Genomic DNA, 24,047 nt, shown 5'->3' with positions numbered 1-24,047 from the left:
TGCCGAGGCCTGGAAGGGGCGGCCCGCGAGAGGCAGCCCCTGCGCGTGCAAGTGCATGGACCCCAGCCCCCTGGAGCCGCGTGGGGCCCTGGCAACATCCAGAAATGGGTGGAAAGAAGACGCGCGCGATTGCAGAAGGGGAGGAAAGGGGAAAAATGTGGGTGCCCTCTGCCCCGCTCCCGCTGTCCGGGAGGCGTGACTCAATGCCAGGACTGGGGCTCGGCCCAGCCTGTGCCGGGCGGGTGGGAGGGGGAGCTGGGTGCCCAGGGGACTGCTCTCCGCCACGTGCTCTGATGGGGCGCGCTCTGCTGCCTCCTATCCGCGGGCTGGGGCTGGGATCGCAGCTCCATGAGGGGAGGAGAGTTGTCGGCCTTAATGTGTGTGAGAAGATTGGGGTGGCTCTTAAGGCCTGCGTTTACTGGAACTGGCGTTATAAAGTGCCCTCTGCTTGGGTGAGATGAGACAATTATCAGAAACATGCCATTAAAGGGGGCTTATAAAAACCTGTGGTTTGTGGAATTCTCTGAGAATGGAGGCCTGAGTTGGCTGTCTGCTGCGGGATTTCATTTTTACAAAGGGTATTTATCTTTGTTTGTTAATCCCCTATTAAGGAGAACTTTAAGCTAAAGAGGTTGGCCACTTTGTAATCTGGCTGGGCCCACGTTGACTCTGACGACTGACTGCCCTTGCCCTTGATCGTATGTTTGGAGTTTAGGGGGAAGGGGCCTGCAGGTGGTTCCACCCTCCGGAGGATCAGTTCCGAGCCCCTCGCTTTTCACAAGACCATAAAAGGAATCTTATTAGTGATGTGGAAAAGCTGCAGGGCTGGCGGAGGTTCATTTTGGAGAATAGGGTCAGAGAAACAGCTGGGATGAACACAGGGAGCCTTGCTCCCCAGGCTGGCTGCGGAAAGTGACCCAGAAGGTGTGTCTGTCCCCTTTTGACACTTGGCAGCGAGCCCTTGATGGGAAGAGCGGAAGCAGCGTGTGAGGGCAGGGAGACGATTGATTTGCTGGTGCTCCTCTGTGGTTTCAGGCCCCACGGGTCACCAACCATAAAGTAGACTCGGCTTTTCTAGAATAGGGGAGCCGGCTAGGGCTGCGCAGAGAGTGTGGTTCTTTATAAGCCAGGCCAAATGCATGTGTCCCTCATAAACAACCCCCACCCTGCCCCAAAAGGCCCGCTGTGCTTGGCTTCCCAAGAGAGCGCAGAGGTGAGGTGTACTGTGTTTTCTCCCCACTGGGGGTGGAGAAACACCGCAGTCCAGAACTTTCAAGGATGATTCCAGGGTGAGTGTTAACTGAAGTGAAAGCAGAGATAAGTACTGAAGTAGATAGCACAGCTTCATTCATTAACAATTAATAAGCGTGTCTATTTAAAGCTGATTTCTTGAATAGATAATAGCTGAGCTTGGTACAGAATTCAAGGGGTAACAAGGAGAAATATAGGGTTTAAAAAAAAATCAAACCACCTTGGACTACCCTTAGGCAGCCACAATTACCATCCGCGTGGGTCCTCCCAAGTTTGCTGACAGTGACAGAGCTGTTCAGGGTGTGCAGAAGAAGGTCTGTTTTAGAAGCTGGTGTAATTCATGTCTTTTGTTTGGAATTATGACCCCAGCCGTGTAACTGCCCAGGTTCTGGAGTGGAAGAGGTAGAAATGACTCGGTTAGATGTGAAGTGTAATCCACAGTCCTGTGTCCACACGAAACTCTGGAGGGGGGCCTTCCCAAGGGACAGTATCTGATTATGTACCTCATGGGGTCCGCTGCCCCCTCCCCAGCCTGGTGGTGGTTTTCTTCCATGGCTTCTAGACACCATGGCAGTGCTGCTTGGAGGGGGTGACTTTGAAGCAACTAGCCTGATTTATAAATCCTCCAATCAGGAGACCCAGTGATAAGAACATACATTATGAGAAGTAATTGGGCTCAACAGGAAACGATTGGGGAATAACCATTTAGAAATCACTGAAATGGTTAAGTTGCACTTCCCAAAATTAGCACTAAATCCCAGGAGTGCCTCCTTATTAAAAATGCATTAGTGTAATTACCACTACCCAGTCCTCAAAGCTTTTTAGGAACTCCAGATCCCCAGTTAGCTGTATGGATGCATTGCTGGCCCTGGAGTGAAGTGAATCTGGAGAAACTCTGGGGGAAGCAATTGAGGTACCTGGTCTCTTGGCCTCATAGTTAAATGCCATTGACAATGGTAAAAGGCTTGCTGAGATCAACTTCCATTTTTTTAGGAAAATCCAATGAAAAGTGTGATTCTTGCATACCAGAGGGATGCCAGCTTTGGCCTCCTTCACACTTGAGGCCTGAATGACCAACTGCCAGGGGTTTGGGTAAATCAGATGCCACAAGGTTAGTTGCAGATTGTAATTGACATGTCCTTGCCTTCTGCTGTACTTCCTGGCCCCTGGGCCTCCACAGATGTGTGGAGTGTGGAGGGACAGGGTTCTCATTTAAACTGGCTCCTTTCTGCAGCCAGTTTGCCACCCACTTGATCAGCATGCATGCAGACAAATGACACATGTGTATATGTGCTCAGAGCCCCGGACTTTGTGTGGGGAAAACACCCTTTGCCCTAAGACGCCTAACTCAAACTACAGTGATGAAATATGTCTGCATTGCAAAACCAGGCTTGGGGGAGAGCTGTGCTCACGTTCTATGTTCTACTGAGTGTGTCTGCAGAATGGCTGCGCCCCACCTCGAATCCCTATTCAAGGTACTTGGTTTCTAAGTTTTTTTCCCTCTTCCAGGTGTAACCTCTGTGTGTTCCTTCTCCTTGTTGTCTTGTTTCTTAGCAACTTATTCAAACCTCCAGTACTTACATGAGTTTGCAACCCACCAACTCCACACCCATAATTCTACAGGGACTTCAAACATTTTTAGAGGGTGGTGAAGCTTTTGGCATCGAGGCTATTGGGGGAGTTGGATGGGTAAAGAGGAGAGGCCACTGCCAAAGCGTTGTAGCCTTCCAGAAAACCAGCAGTCTGAATACGGCCTACAATATTTACAGCAAATAGTGGTAAGGGACCTTCCGGATGGAAGGCAGGTGGAAAGTTTAGCCTGGAGGATAACTGTTACTCATGAAATAATGAAGCCAAGGCAACAAGGAGTCTTCATGTTCTGGTCTGAAAACAGGAATGCAAACAGAGGCCTTGGCTGGATTGACAGCAGCCACTGGCCCATTGTAGAAGGGCCAGAGCTTGGTTTCAGTGTCAGGCTTTCAAGATTAGTTCCAATGTAAGAATGCATAATCTCTGGATGTGCATACAATTAGCATGGTTATCCATAAAGGCAAATACTCCTGAGAATTCGCCCCGGGAAAACTTCGAGAGGCATGTTTCTACCCTCTCCATCCCATCAGTCCCCAGGGTGAGGCTCCAAGCTGTTCCAGCATTTAAATACATTAAAAACAAACAAACAAATAAATGTAACCTAGTTTTATTTAGGAAGATGTGTGTGTGTGAGGATGCATGGGGAGTGATGATTCTTGTATTTTCTAGAATGGTGGAGGAGGTGGGTAGGGTTCTGGGTCCAGAATGTCCCACCTCTGTCTTGGCTCATGGGGGTTGTGGCTTCCTTGCTGGTTTCTGATCACCGTGTGGGCTGCCCTGCGGCCCTTGTTTTTTTGGTGCCCGTGACATTCGTCACTGGTCCTGAGTATGTGCAGGAAAGAAATTCCACAGCGTGGCTCCCAGTGGTTAAGAGCGGTACATAAATAGTCATTCAGGGCCCTCTACCAGCTCAGCCTAGTTTTTATGCACTTTTGGTTAACGAGTAGAAAGGCATCTTGTTCAGGCTTGCTCTGTGTGAACCGGACGGTTGTGCTTGGCTGGCTTCTCGGTATTCTATCTATTAACCTCGCCACCCTTTTGTAACTGGTGCATTTAATTATCAGTGGGATGCTTTTCAAACAGGTAGGGGTAATGATGGGAAAGGGGGTGGGGGCATCTCATTGAGAGTCTCGAATCTGGATGTGAGCTCTGGGGCCTTCTTGGTGAGACCTGGAGGTGGGCTTTATGAGAAAATCACCCTTTGTAACCAGATCAGGCTCTATTGAAATGTCAAGCCCTGCAGACCAAATTGCCTTCTGTGGCTGCGGCCTCGGCAGGGATGCCGTGGGGCGGTGTCCTTGCTCTGTGCCTCCACAGTGCCCAAGCTCTGCCACACGTGAGTTGTCAGGGCGAGCGTGCGTGTGCCCACACGTGAAATCTCTGGAGCCTTTATTCACTAGGTCTGTGCCTGGAATCGTGAATGCTCTGGCCACCCAGACGCAGGCAGGACAATAGTGTGGCCGAATTGACTGAAATGAGGATTACAGGGAATAATGCAGCCGCTCCCCAAATAATGCAGATCAGGGCCAGCCACAGGAAGCGACAGTTGAGTCAGCAGAGCGCAGGGCCCCAGACAGACCCGGGGCCGATGACTCGGTACAATGGCCCCAGGGGCGCACCCGGCGCTCTCAGGGCTTGCTCCCCGCCGCCTGCCGCGTGGCCCGGGCTTTTGGCCGCCGCACGCGTGCCGTTTGCATGGCGGTCTGTTTGTGTCCATCAGCTTGGCAGGAGTGGAAGCAGCCGCTTCTCAGGGCTTGGTTTGGCTGCCACTGTTGCCAGGAAAAGGAAGCTCCCAGCTGCCAACACAATTACCTTTGTTTCTTACATCCCCCCTTCTTAATGTGGCAATTAAGTGCTTACCACTCCGCCCGGTGCCAAGGTAACCACCGTGGGGCGGGATGGGCGCAGAACACAGGCCTCCCGCAGCCAAAGGGCCTTGGGTGGAAGGAGGGGCTGGCGGCCCCAGGAGGCCTTGGCGCTTTGATGCCAGCATCCTCCTCTAGGTAGAACTCCACAGGCGTCCTCCCCAGAGGTCCTTCTGGAAGCTGACCATTGCTCTCTCCTGTTGCACGAGGATGAGAACCAGCCACTGTGTGGTCAGGTTTCCCCAGGGCCTGGAGCTGGGAGGGGACAGAAATGATTCACTCTGCAAACCCAGGCCTGAAGATCTGTTAGCTGCCCATCCTTCCTGCTCTGCCCTCAGGCCTTTTTTCTGGAAAAATTTCAGGGCAAAAAAAGATGAAAGCCAGGTAACTTTTTGAAAGAATTCTCTTCTCATAGTTTGAAGTCATTTTCTTTTTTTGTATGAACTCGTTAACAAGTTGAAACACCCGCTCGTTGTCTTACCTGGCACCCCTTTCCAAGCTGTTAGAAGGGACTAGGCCTGTGCTGGGGGTCAGGTTTGCGGTGGCCACTTGGGTGTGATGTGATCGTAGCAGAATGCAGATTTGGGACCTGGTGCTCGGCCTTGGTGGCGTGAGGTGTGCGTGGTCTGCATCTCGGAGTCTGGATGTGCATTCTGGGATGTACAGAGGTCACGCGTGGGCCTGGGAAAAATTAAAGTTCCCCAGCAACTAATAATCATTGCCAGGTTATCTTGATTGTTGATCTGTAGCGTGGGGACGGAGTGGGAGGTAACAGTGCCTCCTAATAGGAGCCTTAGAGAGAGTCCTTTTCTCTGAAGGCTGGGTGGTAGGAATCCTCCTGTCCTGGGAGGTGAGTCCTAGAACCATAGTCCCGTCTCTGAACCAACGGAGAGGGACACTCCAGGGCTGCAGCTTTATTTTTCTGCCAAGGCCTCATTGCTAATGCTGCAGCCCCCAGCCCTCACCGCACCCCCACCTCCACCTCCCAGAAGGCAGCTCATGGGAAAATCAGGATGCCAGCTGGTGTCAGGAGCTCTGTGCCCTCTTCCCCCTGCAGGTGGGGCATGCATGGTGGTCAGCAGTTTCTGAGGTCTTCGGTTCTGGCGAGGATGAGTGTGGTAGACAGCTTAGTCTTTCAGGTTCTTGTGCAAGGACTTAGGGTGTCCTGTCCCTTGAGCATTAAGCAGAGTTACTGCTGGCAGGCCATGCCTATCCCAGGATGCCCTTCCATGGGGTTTGTGGGTATTATGTATCTAGTGCTTGTGCAAGTCTGTCAAAACTCCAGGTATCAGTGCCTTTAATTAGAGAATTAATTACAACAATATGTGGAAGTGAACATGGGTCTCGATGTGCCCAGCAAACGGAGGGTTTCGTTATCCAGAATCAGCCCCACATCTGGCCTCATTTGGACTTGGCTCTCATCTCAGCTCAAGAGAGAAACCGAATTTCTCTCTGCTCTCAGGGAAGAGTCCTGTAATTGGTAGGAAGTCCGAGGAAATTCAGAGGCAGACAATAAGGTGTAACTTTCACTAATAAAATATCAAAGCCAGCAGCCGTGAATTTGGACCCGTGGCCACTCGCAGGAGAGGGCTGGGTATGTGCCCCGGCTTGCCCGGTTTTGCTTGTTTTTCTGAGCTTTTTCCCACAGTTATCAGTGAACGAAATGGAATGCTACTCTGCTTTGAGTACTAAACATATTTCGGCAGAATTCCAAGGCAGGGTCTATGACAGGATATTTTTATATTCCAAGACCTGCTGGGTCGCTGTGTAAGCAGTAAGCTTGCCTTGAGTTATGAATGAAGCTCCCCCCTTTTTCTTTTCCCTCCCCTCTTTTTTGCCTTCACTTTGTAGGTGCCTTCTCTTGGTGACCCTGTGTTTTGGGTAGCATGGTATTATTTGATCCAGACTTGCTCCTGGTTCCCACCTACGGGTCCCTGACAATGATGAGGCAGTCCCCAGCCCCTGGGATATATTTCCCCAGCCCCTGGGATATATTTCCCCAGCACCAAGATAGCAGAAGTTTTCTTGAGACCCCGGTGCTTTGTAAGACTGACCTCATTCTAAATTACAAATGAAGATTTGAGTAAAAACGGGAATTTGCTAATGGCTTGGATTTTGGGGGGGAGGTGGAATTCTGAGATAAGCCCGGAAGATAAAAGGTGACTTCTGTAGACCGGCTGGCATCCCGCCAGTGTCCAGGGAATTTGTTTAGTTAGTGGACTCTGATTATTCCTGGAATGTTAGATCTTATTGACAGATAAGTTTATCAATAAATAGAACCCACCGGGTGCAGCTTTCTCTGCCTTTTGTACTTTCGTCCCTAGAGTCAGCTCCCCTGTGACCCTCCAAGTTAGGTTACTGCCTTTGTCTTTGGTGTCTCTTTGCACCTACCCCCTCTCCTGCTTCCTAGGGTCACCTGATACCTGTGGGAGCCGAGATGGTCTCACACAGACAGGGCTTTCAAAGGGGTTCTGAAAAGGAAAGGGGGCCTCCCCGGGGACCTCCCCACCAGGGCCTGAGGTGTAACCTTAGCAATACCCAGCCCTCCTCACTGGAAGAGCAGCCCCTACTCCCCGGTACAAGTACCTGGTTAGTTTAGCACAGAATCAGTTCTTTGTGTATTTTTCTGATGCAGTGGAGTTGGAGTCTGGGAAGTTGGGGAAACCCGTGTGGGAAGTGTACACAGGAAGGGATGTGGCATTTCCCCATCGGGATTTTGGGGTCTTTCTGCACAAGGACCACAGTGGGCCCCGCATCTCCTGCCAACCTGGGGTGGGTGCTGATGGGGGAAGGGGGTGGGGAGTCGGTCTGGATTTAAACACACAAGACCTCAGTCCAGCTGCAAATAGTGTTCATTTTGGCTGCATAGTTTTGTTGGGCAGGGTATGCAGGGAGGCCAAGAAAGCATGACCTTTGAGAGCCGACCCCTGTTTCTGAGTACTGAGCTGCTGTTTATCTGTGTTGCAGAGGTCCTACACTTTGCTCGTGGAGGCGTGGGATTCCAGCAATGACACTGTCCGTAAGTATCGAAGGAGCCTGGCCACGGGCTGGCCTCTGAGCGTGAGTCTGGAAGCACAGAGCTTGACACCCTGGGCCTGTCAGAGCTGGACAGAGCTGTCCCCTGGCTGCTTCAGAGCTCCTCTGCCCTACACGCTCACCCCCAGCCACCCCCCGCCCCCAACCAGGGCGAACCTCTCTGTGGAGTCTTTTTCTGTCACTTCCCCTAGAATGTTCGCTTGGAATATTAAGTGGCCAGGACGGATTGCCAGCTAACTCAGTCCCTGAATATAGGTCCTAGATGATCACTGGGATAGAAACTTAATGGTTTGACAACCCCAAAGCCTTGTAGACTGCTAAAGGATCAAAGAAGTGACTTTTTAAAGGCCCACTTAAACTTGAAGTGAGCGTTTAATCCGTCATCAGAAAGATAAAGCCCACAAAGGTGGCCCTGGGCTCTAAAGACCCACCTGGAACTTCACTGGGTGGGCAGGTGGGCCTCCAGCCGGTCAGAGTTTCCCACACCGTGCACGACAGGCCTTTCATTGAAGCCGCGTCCCCATGCCTCCGCAGCCACCACATTGGCCCTGTCCCCTTCGGAAAGGTGACCTTGTTCTCAGCGCTGTCTGCTCTTCAGGGCTTCTCAGGGACGGGCGTCTCTGGGGGATGTGTGTGGAAGTGGCAACAGTCTCGCTGAGAATGTCCTCTTTGCTCTTTAATTGTAATTTTAAAATGTTTTCCCACACCCAGTGAGACTGCCAGTTCCCTTTTTTGCCAGTGGGGTCTGGGTGGCCATCCTGGGAAAACCTGATTCTCGCTGAGATCTTGGTCTGCACAGGAGGAAGGCTCGCCCAGCCTGGTGTCTCTGTTCCCATCCTGCCAGTGTCTCTTCCTTACTGTCCCTTGATGTTCTTGCTGCTAATTACATCTCCCCTCTTCTTACCTTGGTTTTTCCTTACCGACTCTGAGAATGACCACCACCCAGAGTGGGCTCGGTGAGGACCTGGAATCCTCCAGGCGGCTGTTGCCGGGCTGCGTCTGGCTCGCTGGGCCCCTGGGGCCACAAGGTCACTGCTGAGCCCTGGTTGCCTGAGGCTCCAGGCTGTTTGGGTCACTTCTTTTGCCTTGGCTTCTGATGTCCAGATTTATGGACTTCCTCCCCGAGTAACAGACCTGTCCTGCTGTGGGGTGGGAGGTGGGTTGGTGACCAGCCTGCATTGTGGCTGATGCCAGTCAGGGTTATAGGCACCTGTTCTCTGTTCCCTCCCCTGCCCCAAACATTGGGGGTTGTGGGAGCATTATTTCACTGTGACCTGCTTACCACAGTAACTAAGCATTGGGAAATGGGGGAGGGTGAACTGGGCTCCTCAGATACTCTGGTGCAGATGTTAACACATCTGGCTGGTTGGATGAGCATCCTTGATCCTGACTCCTGGTAAGAAACACCTTCTAGGGCGTGCAAGGGACCCCTCGCATCTGCAGGGTCTTTCCTGGGTCTTTTGTAGGCTCACAGGTCAGGTAGCTGTTCCCTCAGGGAGCCAGTGCCCATTCAGAGCTGCCCACAGTTGTCTGCATTTCGGGGTAGCCCCATTTTGGGGTTCTGGGGCCTCATCTCTTGCTGGGAAGTAAAAATCACTGGAAAGGCACAGGGAAAACTAGGGGATAAAGGGCTTCCCGACCTCTACTTTTGAGGAGAGGGATTGCCACAAAGTCACGGAAGCCCATCGCAGGGCGCTGAGCGTCCTTGTGAAACCGGTGAGGAGGGATGGGGGTTTGCAGGGAGTGGTTTACCCACTTGCTCGTCCAGCCTCCCTTTTGCGATGCTGCCAAGGTATCTTGGATTCTGCATGTTCACAACCAAATTTGGCATCTTCCCTCCCCAAAAGCAGATCCTGCCAAGGGCCCTTTAGGGATGACTGGCACCAGCATTTGAATGCCCGGTACCGTGAGCCAGAAATGTGGAAGATACCCAATGTGAACCTCCTTCTCTCTTATCATCAGCTATCTAATCCAGCTCCGAGTTCTGAAAGTCTTCCGCCCAGCGCTTCATTAGAATCCTCTTGCCTCCCTCCATCTCCCCTGCTGCCGCCCGGGTCCAATTCACCGCTTGCTCATGCACCCACATCTAGTCTGGTCTTCCTCTAGTGCTTTCTCCATTCTCCTGCCATCCTAGTCTTTTCAGAGCATAATGTTTGATGGTCACCTTTACCAAGAGCTATCAGTAGCTACCTGTTGGTCTTGGTACAGATCTTTGTGGCCCTAAATCTCCTTGCACAGCCAGCCTTGTCTCCCTGCCAGCTCCATCTTACACACCACATTGTCACCCATCCTATCCCACCAATCACCTTTCTGCCCTCAAAAGCATTGCATTCTCTCCTGCCTCAGGGCCTTTGCACATGTTGTTCGTGCCACCTGGAATGTTTTGCTTTCTACTCCTTTCACTCTTTGTCCCTCCCAAGGGACTGTAGTCCATAGGGGCAGAAGCTGAGGGTGTGTAGCAGCCCAAATAGAGTTGGCTGCTCTTTGGGGACCAGACAAGTTGCAGACATCCAGGCTTCAGATTAGAGGAAGAGCCCTGAGGTTTGGAAAAGAGAATTCCTTCTCACATCAGCTCTGCAGTGAACCCTCATGAGCACAGCCTGGTCCTGGCAAAGCCCAGGTGCTGTTCGTGTGTTATAAAGTGTCTAAGGCCGGCCTTCCTTATCAGCCTGAGGGTCATTGCTGTTACATCTCAGGACTGTAGTATATAAGGGTGCAGATTTTACTTTCTTCCCCAGAACAAATGATTTCAGCTTATCATTCTGATCAGTAGATAGGCGAACACACATTGGCACACTTAAGGTCAGGTTCTCCTTCTACCTTAGCCTTCTTGGCTAAGTGTCCCCTCCGCCCCCCATCTAGGTTTGTGGTTGGTGTGGTTCCGGGGTTCTGCTCAGACTTGCCTCTCAATACCTCCTCCTCCTTGGCCTTCAGGGCTGTTGTGAGTGCTTCGTGCTTCATCTTCATGTAGTTGAAGATTGCAGGAAGGCCTGGTAACATCCTCTTCCAATCTTAGAGCTGGACTGTCAACTGAACTACCCCAGAAATATGGATAATGCCCCAAGCTGATGGGAAGTGTGACTCAGGAGGAAGCAGGCAAAGAAGTTGCTCTCTAACCCAGATGCCAGAAAGCATGACTCCTCCTCAGCCCTTAGGAAAAATCTGTCATGCAGGTGTGAAGTTACTTATACAGACCAGTTAGTCCCATCCCATGTGTAGAGGATTCTGAAATGATGTCTTCCCAGCATTTCCTGGAAATAAGTAGGAAACTAAACAACTGGAAATAACATGTTGGCCTGTGCCTTTAGGCTCGCCCCAGACTCTTGTCTGGATTGTTTGTTGTTGCTACCAGTCTGAGGAGCCAGGAGCCTTGGAGCCATGGCTAGTGTGTTGAAACAATTCCTTTATTAAGATCGCATCATCCCATGGTAATAGCTCACTACACTTTTTGATTGAACCAGCAGAGCAAACACACAGTTAATGGAGGGACATTTTTGTCATTCTTTGGCCTGTGTTTATTTGCAAAACCCAAGTGAGTAAGTGTTCTCTGGAAGTGGTTGGAGCGTGCTAGGGTGTAGGTCTGCAGGTATGCGGGCTTGTTCATGGCTTGTCTTGCCCACAGGTACAGAGCCCAGAGGGCGAGGGCCGGACGCTGTTGGAAGTGGCGTGTGGGCCTCCTCTCCTGGTCATTTGTGGGCTTTGCGCAGCCTTGCAAATGAGCACAGGCCCTGGGCCTAGAAAAACAGGGATGTGGGTGGCTAAGACTCACAGACACACTGCAAGGAGGTCCTAAGGGTCTCTCCCAGGTGGCCTTGAATTTGACAAGGCGTCAAGGGTTGGTGCTGGCAGGTGTAAGGAAACAAACACAAGACTGGGCTGGGTGCTGACTGAGGCCTGGTTTCCTTTTCAAATCCCTCCCCTGAACTTCTGGCACCTAGTGTTTGGAGCTATTTTTGGACCTGTCTCTTCTCAGACTGACCCCAGGGCAGGGACCACTTCTTTCTCCTAGAGCTGCTTGGGCCCCGGGCGTGTTTATTTTCCTTAGTTGGTGCTCTTGAAGGAGCATGACTTGGCTCCAGGAAACCCTCAGTCTACCTGTCTGTAAACTGGAGTGAGTGATTTCCCATCTGCTTCCTGGCCGAAGGTGAAACGTTAAAGGCATCGAGTTTGCGGTATGCTATTTAGATGCCAGCTTACGAAATGGCAAAGTTCACAATAAAAAAAAAAAAGGAACTGTACTCTTTGGCTTCCAGTGAGGAGTTTGGAGGTAGACAAAGCCTTTCTAAAGCAAGACACAAACCTCTAAAACCAGAAGAGAAAGATTGCTAACCCTTACCTGGAATAATGAAATCTCTTTTCAAGAGTAAGGAAATTTCTTCCATGAAGGGGCCGCTTTCTAGAATATGTCAAGAGCTTTTGCAAATCCAGCAGTGCCATAGAAGACTTGGCAAAGGAGAGGAAAAGGCTGCAGTTCAGAGGAACAGATACACATGATTTTGTCAAAAGGGTGCTCACCATCATTTAATCAAGTACTCATTAAAACAAGAGATGCTTCTTTACCTATTGGGCATCAGCAGAAGGTCTGATGACACACAGCGTTGGTGCTGGTGTTGGGAAAGTTTCCTGTGCTGGTGGGAGGACGGATGGACAGGGCTTTGTTCCTGGGAGTTGGGGTTGTCTGGGCAGAAGCAGGTTGATTTTGCATGTCATCTCTGATCCAGCTCATCCATTTCTGGAATATTTCTTTCTTCTTGAACCACACATGGGCAAGTAAGTTTAAGAATGTTCGTTGTGGCTTTGCTTAATAGCAAAAGGCCAAAACAACCTAAATGCACATTTTGGGAACTAGGTAAATTATTTCATTGTTATTTCCAGAAAGTGAAATTCTACACACCCAGTAAAAAGGGTAAACATATGATGGTTGCCTCTGGGGAGGGAGATAAATATCTTATTCTCTGCCCTTTTGTTCTGTTGGAATTTTGTATCGTGTGCCTTTGTTGTCATTAATAATCATCAAAATGGTCAGGGGAGAAGGCTCTGATGTGAATGTTAGTGTGATTAATCCTTTTTTTCCTTTTTGCCCCTAGAACCTGACAGCATTATTGAAAAGGCATCTTACTCGGGCATGATCAACCCCAGCCGGCAGTGGCAGACACTGAAACAGAACACGGGGGTCGCCCACTTTGAGTACCAGATCCGCGTGACCTGCGACGACTATTACTATGGCTTTGGCTGCAATAAGTTCTGCCGACCCAGAGATGATTTCTTCGGACACTACGCCTGTGACCAGAATGGCAACAAAACGTGCATGGAAGGCTGGATGGGCCCCGAATGTAACAAAGGTGTGTGGGCGTGTGCCCGGTGGGGTACCTAGCTCCTGGTGGCTGTCTCAGAGAGGGTGAGACAGGCTGTTGACTAGGCCTGAAGCACAAAGATGTTGTTGGTACCCTGTTCCACCGATACTCTGAGTGTTGGCTACTAGCATCTCACAGCTACATCCTCTCTGGAGTGTTATCCTTGTCAGGAGCCACTCCATGCCCTGTCCCTCCACTCACAGTCTGAGTGGCCAATGTGGGATACGAAGGCAGCCCCCTTTGCCTTCACTCTGTGCTACAATTCACACCAGAGCCTCACCAGGGATGAGGCTGAGGCCAGGCTCCAGCTGAGACCACATTCTTGGTCAGCTTCTTTCCTGGCCCCAATTGCTGCCCTCAGCCCCTTTCTCTGTCCCCGAGGCCCCTTCTCAGGCTCTGCTTTTAAGGAGCCTGACCTAAAACAGATGCCAAATGGGACCAGGGTGGCCCAGCCGATGTCTGAACAGATGATCCTGCAAGAAATGACAGCCCCTGAGCTCAGGGTGGTCTTGTGGCAGTTTTCACCGGGCATCTGTGAGGGCTGTGGCGGTGAGGGAGGCCGAGTGGTAAGCCTGAGCTTTCACACTTGTGTGCAGCTGAACACGTCCATGGTCGGATCACCTTCAGGTGTCCTGTCTACAGTCTGAGTCCCATCCAATAGAATTCAGTGAGTTACCACATATTCACAGATGGAACAGAATTATCTGTGTTCTTTACCTCTGCACAGCTTCTAATTCATAGCAAATTGGTGGGTAATGCCAGTTAAACATCTAATAGGCCCTCATGAACATGAATGCACTCTGCTTATTTCACGTAGTTTGGTAAATTCCTTTAAGATAAACTCACGTTAAAAAATGAATTTTTAAGGAGGTATAGCTCAGGGGTAGAGTGTGTGCTTAGCATGCACGAGGTCCTGGGTTCAATCTCCAGTACCTTCATTAAAACAAACAAACAAACAACAACAAAAAAGCGAATTTTTGAACTGTGACTGAAGGGCAGGGCAGAGAGGGGAATTTGCATGTCTCCTGCACAATACTGCTTTCTTAAATAGTGAGAGACAAGAGTTTATAAGGCTGGCCTGTCTGGGATCCAAATGAAAGAACTGATGAACATATTTTAAATAGTCAGTGTTCTGAACATCAGCAGCAATTACTTAAAAACTATCTGCCTAGTGTTTTTTTAATGTCTGTTCAAAAATCTTTTTAAAATAAAGGAAGCAGAATTGCTTTTTTGCGGATACTTTGCAAAAGTACCACCAGACCTGGCTCATGGCTTGGGCTGCCAAATGAAGCCGGCCTGGTTGGCTTTGTGAGTCCCAGGGGACTTGTGAGACACCAGGCATTTGGTTGGAGGGTTTTAAGGAAGCTGGAGTTTGTCCGAATATGCCTGATGGGACAGTGGGTGTGACGAGGAAGGATTAGACCTCCTTTTTGCTTTTGGCGAGGGTGGGAACTGACCCAGAGCAGAGTAGCTATTGTTCAGAGAGACTCCAGGAAGGTCCCCTTCCCCCACCAACTTGCCTGTATTTTGTCCCCATACAGTATCAGGTTTTGAGGATCCGCTTGCATGGCCTTGAAGTTGAAAGCTGGGTTTGTATTTGGGCACCTCCTTTCTTTCCCTCTGCTTACAGTGGACTTGATATGAGATCTCTTAAAATAATGGATTTTGTCGGCTTAGTGGTCGAGACCGTTCTCATGATGGTGGTGGTGTAAGAAACTGCCATTGTGCTGACGCATCCTTCTGTGTTTCTTTTTTTCTTTCTTTCTTTCTTTTTACAGCTATTTGCCGACAGGGTTGTAGCCCCAAGCACGGGTCTTGCAAACTCCCTGGTGACTGCAGGTAAACAACTAAAGTTTTTTTGTTAGTCATAACTATCCCTTTAATGCAAGAGGAGGACCAATTTGATTGTAAATATGCCTCTTTTCCTTTGGAAGATGAGAAAGCTTTACTGAAAAAAAAAATTCAAATAGGCACATCCGAAGCTTATTAAATTATACCAGCTGTCCGGTGGAATGAACACACTCCTCTCTTGGAAAAAAAAAAAGTCTTACGGGCATAGTCAGTGACTTCATGTATTAACTGTTCTGTAAATTATGACACGTTTTTATAATCTTTCACTTCAAGTGCTAATGGACTAGGTGGAGGGACATGGGCTGGTTTCTTCGGGTCTCTGTCCCTCCACCCGGGCAGGTTTTCTGTCTCCCAGCCCTCCCCCACTTTTCCCATCAATAGGGGAAAGTGGAGCATTCTTTAGAATGGGATTAGGACAATCTCCTGGCCCCTTTGCAGGCGGGAGCCGGCGGTGCTGAGAGGTTAATGGCTGCCCTGGAATCTTGTCAGTTGAGCCTGATGAATGTAGACTTGCTGCTGGCCTTTGAAGTCTGTTCTTTTATGGTCGCGGACAATGCAGAAGCCAAAGGGAGACCTCCCCCCTGCCCCTGGCGTCCCGATTACAGTTTTTGGAACTTCTTGAAATTTACATCATGCCCATCTGGGAAAGGCCTGGTTCAGGAAATATTGTTGGTGTCAGTGGCATTTGGCCACAGTCGCACAGCACACTCTGCTCTCCTCCCAAATCTGAAGGATTAGCAGATTGAATGTGACACTCCGTGGGGTCTGTCGGGCCTGTCACTTTTGTCCCCCAGAGCTACCCCAGTTTGTGCCAAGGGAAGCTTACAGATCCTTAGTCTAAACCAGTGCATCTCGAACTAATGTTACCTGGGATCTTGTGAGGACGCAGGTCCTGATTCCATAGGTGGGGGTGGGCCCACATCTCTGCCCTGAACCTCAGTACTCCAAATATAATTCCCTGAATTAACCAGGGAAGTGGGGAAGTGCAGATTCCTGGCTGCCAACCCACACCCATGGAATCCTTGTCCCTCAGTTTGGCCCAGAAGTCTACATTTTGACCATCCCACTGTGGCCCCAGGATTTTGCTGCTCAGAATTCTGAGGACTGCTGTGGTGGTCTTGACCTTTGCAGCCTCCCTGCTACATCGGTCCCCTAGCCCCCGACCTCGGGCAGCTGGGAGCTCTGAGCTCTGAGACTGAAGTGGGAATCAAGGCAGCTGGAAGTAAACAAAAAACAGACTGGTCTCAAATGGCCTCTTCCTCCACTTCAGAGAGAGAAGTGTGTTTTCTGGAAGTCTGAGGGGGTTCGCCTTTCAATCCCCATCGGTGGCCACTGACTGGAGTATTTCACAGCATGGGTGTCAGACGTGGAGCCTGGGCTCTCCCTAAGTGAGGGTGTTCTGGAGTGAGGTGTATCGCGGGGCTGTGAGGGACCCTGGCCTGCTCCAGGCTCGGCTCAAATGGGTATCAGAGGAGGCCAACTGCGATTTCTGCTACTGTCATCAGAATAAACACACTGCTGCACTGGGAGGGCCCTCCCAGCCAGAACAACAGGCTTTGTTTCCAGAATTGAGCCCTTTCTCTTTCGAAGTCTCCCTCCCACTCCCTGCCTGGACACGCTGGGCCTTATTTACTTAAGGTGTGACTTTCCCACGTGTCATTTGCATAGCCTCCCAGCCCATCCTCTCCTCCTTACCTTGAAAGAAAAATCAAAACAGAACCTTCCAGCTGAGGAGTTCAGTTTGTGTCCTGCTCCAGAAATAGCTGGATGGCAAGTTACTTGTAAGTTGGCCTTTGGATTATGTCTTACAGAGGCGTGTGCCTCGTTTTGTTTTGTTTTGTTTTGTTCCCCACCCCACCATGAGAAAACTTTACTGCTTCTGTCGTTCCCCAGTCGACAGATTCCCCTTTTCCTGGGCGCACAGGCTGGCTTTATTGCAAGCCTGCCAATAATATCAAACTTAATTATGAATCATCATATGAGGAAAGTCACGTCTGTTTCTCATGAGAACCTTAATCATATATTATTAAACTGGGAGAACTTTGTGGATGCCTCCTTTAGGGTCAGTATTTTTATTTGTTTCCTTTTGAAGTCATTCGTGGCTTGTGGTTCCTTTTTTACGCTTGGGGGCTCAGCTCTCATTAATTAAGAGGTGAGGGTAGGCCCTCAGCTGCCTCCTCTTGCTTTTATTAAGTAAATTGAAGAGGTGTCTCGATCCTAACTTTGGAAGGGAATGAGGGAAAGACAGAATATTTGCTGTTTGCAAATCAGTTTCCTTTCAATATCAGTCTTTCAAGCTAAGAATATCAGTCTTTTTACCAAAAGGCATCCCCCCCCCACCGACCTCCCACTAACTTGGATGTCCATTTCTTTTCAAAAAAATTTCTACCAGATGATTTACCTTGTTCTTATTTTACTCCTTTAAACAGTCACTTGTCACACCGACTGATGTTTCGTCCTAGATAAGATCATTCTGACTTGTAAACCACACATCCTGGTGCGTTTTTGTATCGGGGTGTGGATGGCTTGTTTTTAGAAGTTAGGAAGTGGTTAGTCAGAATTCTCGGGAGTGCAGTTAACTCGGCCGTGGGTGATGAATCCCTATAATTCTTCCCAGGACGAGGGTTTTCAGCCTGCCCCCAGCTCTCTGGAAACTGAAAGCCTTTCCTTCTTGGGGTGCTTGATTTCCTGAGTTACAGCTGAGTGCCTGGGGGTGGGCATTGATTCTGCCCTGGCCTCCCTGGGTCCCATCAGGGTAGCACCTGCTGGTCGCTGTTCCTCTGTCCCACCTTCACTCCATCATCGGGCGCCCCCCCTCCCCGTCCCAGCCCCCTCCTGTTTGCTAAAGCCTGATTTCTGAGGAGGCAGTCAGTTTCAGAAGGCTTGAAACTTGAGGGAAGAGCGGCTGAGACCCTGCCCCAGGTGAAAGTTTATGTTTGTGTTTTTCTTTGGGGATCAGAAGCACCATTTGGCCTCCAAAGAAGTCCGATTAATGAGGCGCTTAAAAAGGAAACTTGACTCCCTTCCCCAATACTAGATAAACCGAGTTGACCCTTTTTTTTTTTTTTTGGCAAAGTGAGAAATAACTATACAATAAATTTGCATAAGTAGTCAGGGGAGTGGGTCATAAGTCATCTGTGGAATTGGCTCCAAGTGCTGTTGCTTCCTCGCCGTCCCTGCGGAAGTGGGTTCAGGTTTGCTACCCCGTCTCTCTGAAGAAGGGTGCCCCTCCCTCCTTGTCTGAGTTCCCGAAGCCTTTTGGGGAGGCAGTTTCCTGCTGCACTGGGTGTCCCGTTGCATTTTTTGTGCGCCTGGAGTCGTGACTTGCTGTTGAGACAGAGCCCAGCTGAGCTGCTGTGTAAAACGCACCCCAAGTGCCGCGTTTTGTGGAGACCTTCACGTGCCTGTTGTCCCCAGAGTGAGCACCCTTTCCTTTCCCCCAGAGGTCGATTTATTCCATGCCCCCCACCCTGGGATCGTCTCGGGAGCCTGAGAAGAGAGGGGCTTTCTGAAGGGCAGCCCCACACTGGCCTCTCCCCAGATAGCCCTTCTTTTGTCGGGAGCCCCCTGGGAGGGGACCAAGGCCCAAATGTTTGTTCAGAGGGAAGCCTTGGGCAGACCTTGAAAGTCTCCCATCCTGCCACGAAAGCCAGAGAGCCTGGGCTTCGCATCCTGGCTTGTCTTGATGGCGCAGACCTCTCTGCAAGTCCTGAAGGGTAAGGAGGGTTGCTGTGTGTCCCCAGGTGCCAGTACGGCTGGCAGGGCCTGTACTGTGACAAGTGCATCCCGCACCCTGGGTGCGTCCGCGGCACCTGCAACGAGCCCTGGCAGTGCCTCTGTGAGACCAACTGGGGAGGCCAGCTCTGTGACAAAGGTACGTCCCACGGAGGGTCCCCGGGCAGCCAGAGCCTCGGGGTGGGGCGGCGGTAGATTTGGGGGTTTTGGGGGGAGGGGGGCGTTTGCTTTTTATGGTGATTTGTTTTTTCCCTTTCATTTTTTATTTGCAGGGGCTTTTTATTCTGAATCCATTTGAATTTGCCTTTAATGCTGTAAATCTGGGTCTCTTTCCTCTTGGTTTTATTTTTAGAAGGGAACTGGGTCTAGAAACTCAGCGACTGACTGTCTGTCTGGTCTCTGAGTGACTTCTTTGGGGTCTTTTTGGCAGACCTCAATTACTGCGGGACCCACCAGCCGTGTCTCAATGGAGGAACCTGTAGCAACACAGGGCCTGACAAGTACCAGTGTTCCTGCCCTGAGGGGTATTCAGGACCCAACTGTGAAATCGGTAAGTGGGCCAGTGGCAGTGAGCTCCTTTCGTCTAATTTTTCTGTACACTCGGCTTAAATACACTTGTGGACTCTGTAAAAGGATGAAAATATCCTCCAACATTAAGACCTGTTATTCCAGCAGCTCCGTGGCTCTTTGAAGACTCCAAGTTGCTCAAGGGTTTTGGGGATGCCGACTAGCGTGGGGGGCGGCATGTGCAGGGCAGTGACCCAGCTCACAGGTGTCTTGGAATGTGTCCGGAGAGCTTCCAGAGACTGATGACTTACTTTCCCCCCCAGACACAGCAGGGTTCTCTCCCACACAGGGTTTATTTCTTGAAACAAGCTCAAGCCAGTGGCCCAGGAGTGGGATTTGTTTGGCGGGAGTGGTGGCGGCGGCGAGGGTTAGGTAGCCTTTTGGCGGGCGTCCCTTTCTGACTGCTGTGCTGGTCTCTGCAGCGGAGCACGCCTGCCTCTCTGATCCCTGCCACAACAGGGGCAGCTGCAAGGAGACGTCCCTGGGGTTTGAGTGTGAGTGTTCTCCGGGCTGGACCGGCCCCACGTGCTCCACAAGTAAGTTTGGGTTTTGGCCTGTGCCCTTTCCGGGGGGGAGGGGAACACTGTGTTCAGATACAGAGTTGGGGGCAGGTCCCTGGGCTCGTGGTCCCACGTCGGTCTCAGTGATGAATCTGTCTCAGTGGGAGTGGGTGGATGTGGTCGAGCGGTGTGGTGGAGAGTTTGGCCTGAGCTTTCAGCTTCTGTCTTCGGAACCCCCATCTACTCTGCTAAGTTAGCACCTCCATCAGTGCCTGGAAGACACTTCCTTCTGGGCTACCTCCTTCCTTTGCACATGCTCTCTGGAACTCTGCCTCCTCCAAATTGAATCCTGGCTCTCCTCCTCAAAGCTGTGGAGAGGCTGCCTGCAGGGGGGGTTGTCACTACTGAATTTTATCATGGGGACACAATTTTGAAAGAGGGACCAGGGCCAGAGTTGCCATGGTTGCACGACTGGGCTGCACACCAGGACCACCCTGGGGCTTCACAGTACAGATCTCTGGGTCCTGCAGTCCCTCTTAGGAATTGGGGAGTCCCTGTTCTTTAACAAGCTCCTGGATGTCTGAGGTGCAGCCGGGCCTGAGAACCGCTGTCATCAGCACCCCGAGAGCAGCATGTGACATAGTTAAGGATGTGGGTTCTGGGGTCGGATCGCCTGGGCTGGCTCCGTGGCCCCACCCACCACTTGTGGGACTCTGGTCTCTGCCAACTGTGCCGTTTCAAGGGGAGAGTAGCGATTCACATCTCCTGGGGTTGTGAAGACTCAGTGAGCATGTTCAGAGGAGACCCAGCACCTCCTCTGTGAGCAGGAGATGAATTAAGGGGCCTCGAGCCCAGTGCGGAGGTGGGCGGTAGTGTCCCCCAGGCATGTTGTCTTGGGGAAATTCTGCAAGTTAAATACGAATACGATTTTTCACCAGGGAAGAAGTTATTTTTCTTTACCTCTCCTTAGTTAACTCTGAGCTATGATGAAACTGTTTTCAAAAAGTAAAGGGTAGGCAGAAAGAGGTCCCCAGTTCCCCAGGGCTGATGCTGTGAGGATTCAAGCTGGCTCTTCTGCCCGCGAGGTCAGGGATTAAATGAACTGGGCCAGTGGGGGATTTAGAGCTAAAATCAGGCCTCCTCGTCATTCTAACAGTCACTTGTAGCAGGTGTCCGGCTCTTAAGTGAAGGCCCCTCATGTGAGGGATGGTATTAAATTATCTAATTGTCAAATGGATTGAGAGTAAATTGCCAACCCTCTCCTCTTTTGTTGACCAGACATTGATGACTGCACTCCAAATAACTGTTCCCACGGGGGCACCTGCCAGGACTTGGTTAACGGCTTTAAGTGCGTGTGCCCGCCCCAGTGGACTGGCAAAACGTGCCAGTTAGGTAAGGGAATTCGTGCAGCACGGTTGGCCTTGATAATAGAGCCGTTAAGGAAGGTGAGCATTTGGCCAGCAGTGTGGGTTTGCGCGCCATCGTCCAGAGAAGTGATTTATTGTCCCGAGTCCAGCCAGTGGGCCTGGGAGAAACAACTCGCATGCAAATGGACTGGCTCTTTTCGCCCCTGTGGGAAAGTCGTGGGATCCCTTGAACCATGTCAATCGTCTGTCCGAGGAGTGTTCAGCTGGGTTCCAAACAGGGATGATCTCATGAGGAATGAGCTGTCTGCATTCTTTTTGCCACATTTAAATCCCAGCAACTAGGCTGTGCTGAGTTTTACACAGAAATGCCTGGTGGCTCTCTGCTGTCCTGTTGGGGGAGGTGGTGGGGTGATTGTTAACAGCCGCCAGAAATTTATCAGTTAGCATTCCGTATTGGATAATGGCTAGGGAAAGGGTTCCAATGCTCAAAATAGAGGGAACCTAGTGTCTCTTATTTAGCTGATTAAAATGTCTCATTTCAGACAAACTGTTGGTATGGTGTTTTTTGGGGGGGATGGGGAGGGTGGAACTCCATTTCTCATTGTTCATCCTCTTTTTCTTTCAGATGCAAATGAATGCGAGGCCAAACCTTGTGTAAACGCCAAATCCTGTAAGAATCTGATTGCCAGCTACTACTGCGATTGCCTCCCGGGCTGGTCGGGTCAGAATTGTGAAATAAGTGAGTTGAGACTGTTTTGATTTTGATTTTCATGAAACCAGGGTGTTGAAGGCGTCTGCCAGCCATACTCAGGCTCCAGTTCTGAGACTTGAGTAGTAGAAGGAAAGCCTTAAAGAGGGAATGTTTCTGGAGAGAGAGTGATCAGCACAGAAATGAAAACAGACACGTTATCAGGCTCATTAGCCGGTAAAACGGCCGGGAGTCTGATAAGGCAGTTAAGACAATGATGAGAAGTTTCAGTACCTCAGTCGGGAAGAACTGGGGAGTGTTCCCACCCAGCGTAATAACCTTATCTCACGGGAAGCACACAGGAAATCTGATTTGAGGTTTTTAATCTATCCTGAGCTGAGAAGACTTTTCAATTAAGTTCCATTTCAATGTAAATTGCCTCTCTAATACGATGACTTGTTTATTTTTTAGATATTAATGACTGCCTCGGCCAGTGTCAGAATGATGCCTCCTGTCGGGTATGTAAATCTTTGCTTGAGTCAAAACCTTAGTGATTGACAACAAGTCTTAAGATTTATGTGACCCTGGGAAAGCTCTGGGAGATTTAAAAGTGCAGGTGAAAAGTGAGTCCCTGGAAGTTTCACTGGGGCTCATGTTACCCCCAGCCTCCCGGGAGTCATCCTGAACTTATGCACATAGAAATTCCTCTCTCATTGTTTGGAGAAGCTTGGCATCTATTTCAGTGAATCAGCTGAACCACGACCGACTGTCCCACTGAATGGCTGAAGCCCTGTGTTGATGGAGTTCCTAGAGAAAAAGCACTTGTTTCTCTCCTCCTCCTCCTCCAGGATCTGGTTAATGGTTATCGCTGTATCTGTCCACCTGGCTACGCAGGCGATCACTGTGAGACAGACATTGACGAGTGTGCCAGCAACCCCTGTCTGAATGGGGGTCACTGTCAGAACGAAATCAACAGATTCCAGTGTCTGTGTCCCACTGGTTTCTCTGGGAACCTCTGTCAGGTGAGCTGGGCTGGAGCCTCCTACAGCCAAGTTTCCACTCTTCTTCCTCCCCGTCCCTTCCCAGTCCCCTCCTGACCGACTGTCTGGAGTCTCCTGGTGACTAGGGAGCTCTGCCACACACACGCCAGTGGAAGGAGATTGATGAGTGATTCTCCCCCTGGGGTCCATACCCTGTCGATGTGTCTTTGATCCATCCCCGGACCCAGCCCTCTCCCACTCTGCCTGTTTTTCCCAGTGCATCCCTGGACGGTCTCTAGGACCCAGCTGTCAATTATGCTGGGTATTCTCCTAACCTGAGCAGATGGAGGGGTCAGATTCCAGGGGCCGCAGCCCCAGAGGAGTCATAATCACACCTTTGTTTTACTTTGTTCCCCTCCTTCCCCTGCTCCCCGGTCCTCGCAGCTGGATGTGGATTATTGTGAGCCCAATCCCTGCCAGAATGGTGCCCAATGCTACAACCGCGCCAGCGACTATTTCTGCAAGTGTCCGGAGGACTACGAAGGCAAGAACTGCTCTCACCTTAAAGACCACTGCCGCACCACCCCCTGTGAAGGTACCTCCCTCCCCTGCCCGGGTCCTGGCTTGTCTGCAAGGCTGCTCCTCTTTGTCCATTTGTCACTGCCCCATCACACCCAGAGCTGATGTGGATGGAAAGCCCTTGACCTGAGGGGCGGACACGTGGAAACAATTCATTCAGGCCCCCAGTGCGGGGACCATGCCTGCAAGTAGCCCCGGGGAGAGAGAGGAAGTCATTTCACACTCCAGTTCTGGGGTGGGCCGACTTGCAACGCTGAGACACGGTCCTCAGAGAACCCCGTCAGTAGAACTTTCTGCAGTGGTGGCGTCTGCACTGTCAGGTAGCATAGCCGTGGGCCACGTGTGGCCACGGAGCATTTTAGAGTGTGGCCAGGGCACCTAGAAATCCTTATTTACTTAATTGTAATTCACTTGACTTTAACTAGTGCCCGTGCTGCTATGAGATGGCACCATCTTCCAGGTTCTTAAGTCTGTCTGCAGCCATCAGTGCTGTTACGTGCAGCAGAAAGCCGTTCCTCCCTCCTTAGCTGGCTTCCAACAAATCGGGGGGATGTTGAGGGAGGATGAACAGGGCCCGCAGGCCTGTAGACTTCTTAGCTACATAGCGAGAAGACGCCTACAAAAAGAATCTTCTCTCCGCCTGGAGTCTCAGCTCTCCCTGTCACAGCACAATGTGGCCCGGTG

General features: G+C 50.7%; 1 protein-coding gene across 1 annotated transcript in view; it reads left to right on the top strand.

The window, feature by feature from the left end:
• Window positions 1-24,047, top strand: part of JAG1 (jagged canonical Notch ligand 1) — a 35,150-nt gene that overhangs the window by 2,087 nt on the left and 9,016 nt on the right. Inside the window, exons 3-13 of the mRNA XM_010994296.3 lie at window positions 7,674-7,725; window positions 12,830-13,084; window positions 14,875-14,935; window positions 18,691-18,821; window positions 19,113-19,232; window positions 19,672-19,785; window positions 21,028-21,141; window positions 21,742-21,855; window positions 22,276-22,322; window positions 22,653-22,826; window positions 23,229-23,379. Of these exons, the coding sequence (XP_010992598.3) occupies window positions 7,674-7,725; window positions 12,830-13,084; window positions 14,875-14,935; window positions 18,691-18,821; window positions 19,113-19,232; window positions 19,672-19,785; window positions 21,028-21,141; window positions 21,742-21,855; window positions 22,276-22,322; window positions 22,653-22,826; window positions 23,229-23,379 (1,333 nt within the window). The remainder of the gene's footprint in view (window positions 1-7,673; window positions 7,726-12,829; window positions 13,085-14,874; window positions 14,936-18,690; window positions 18,822-19,112; window positions 19,233-19,671; window positions 19,786-21,027; window positions 21,142-21,741; window positions 21,856-22,275; window positions 22,323-22,652; window positions 22,827-23,228; window positions 23,380-24,047) is intronic.

This window comes from Camelus dromedarius, chromosome 18 (assembly GCF_036321535.1).
Source record: "Camelus dromedarius isolate mCamDro1 chromosome 18, mCamDro1.pat, whole genome shotgun sequence".
NCBI classification, from domain to species: domain Eukaryota; kingdom Metazoa; phylum Chordata; class Mammalia; order Artiodactyla; family Camelidae; genus Camelus; species Camelus dromedarius.
The sequence above is the reverse complement of the archived record's forward strand: the minus strand, read 5'-3'. Positions and strand labels throughout refer to the sequence as shown.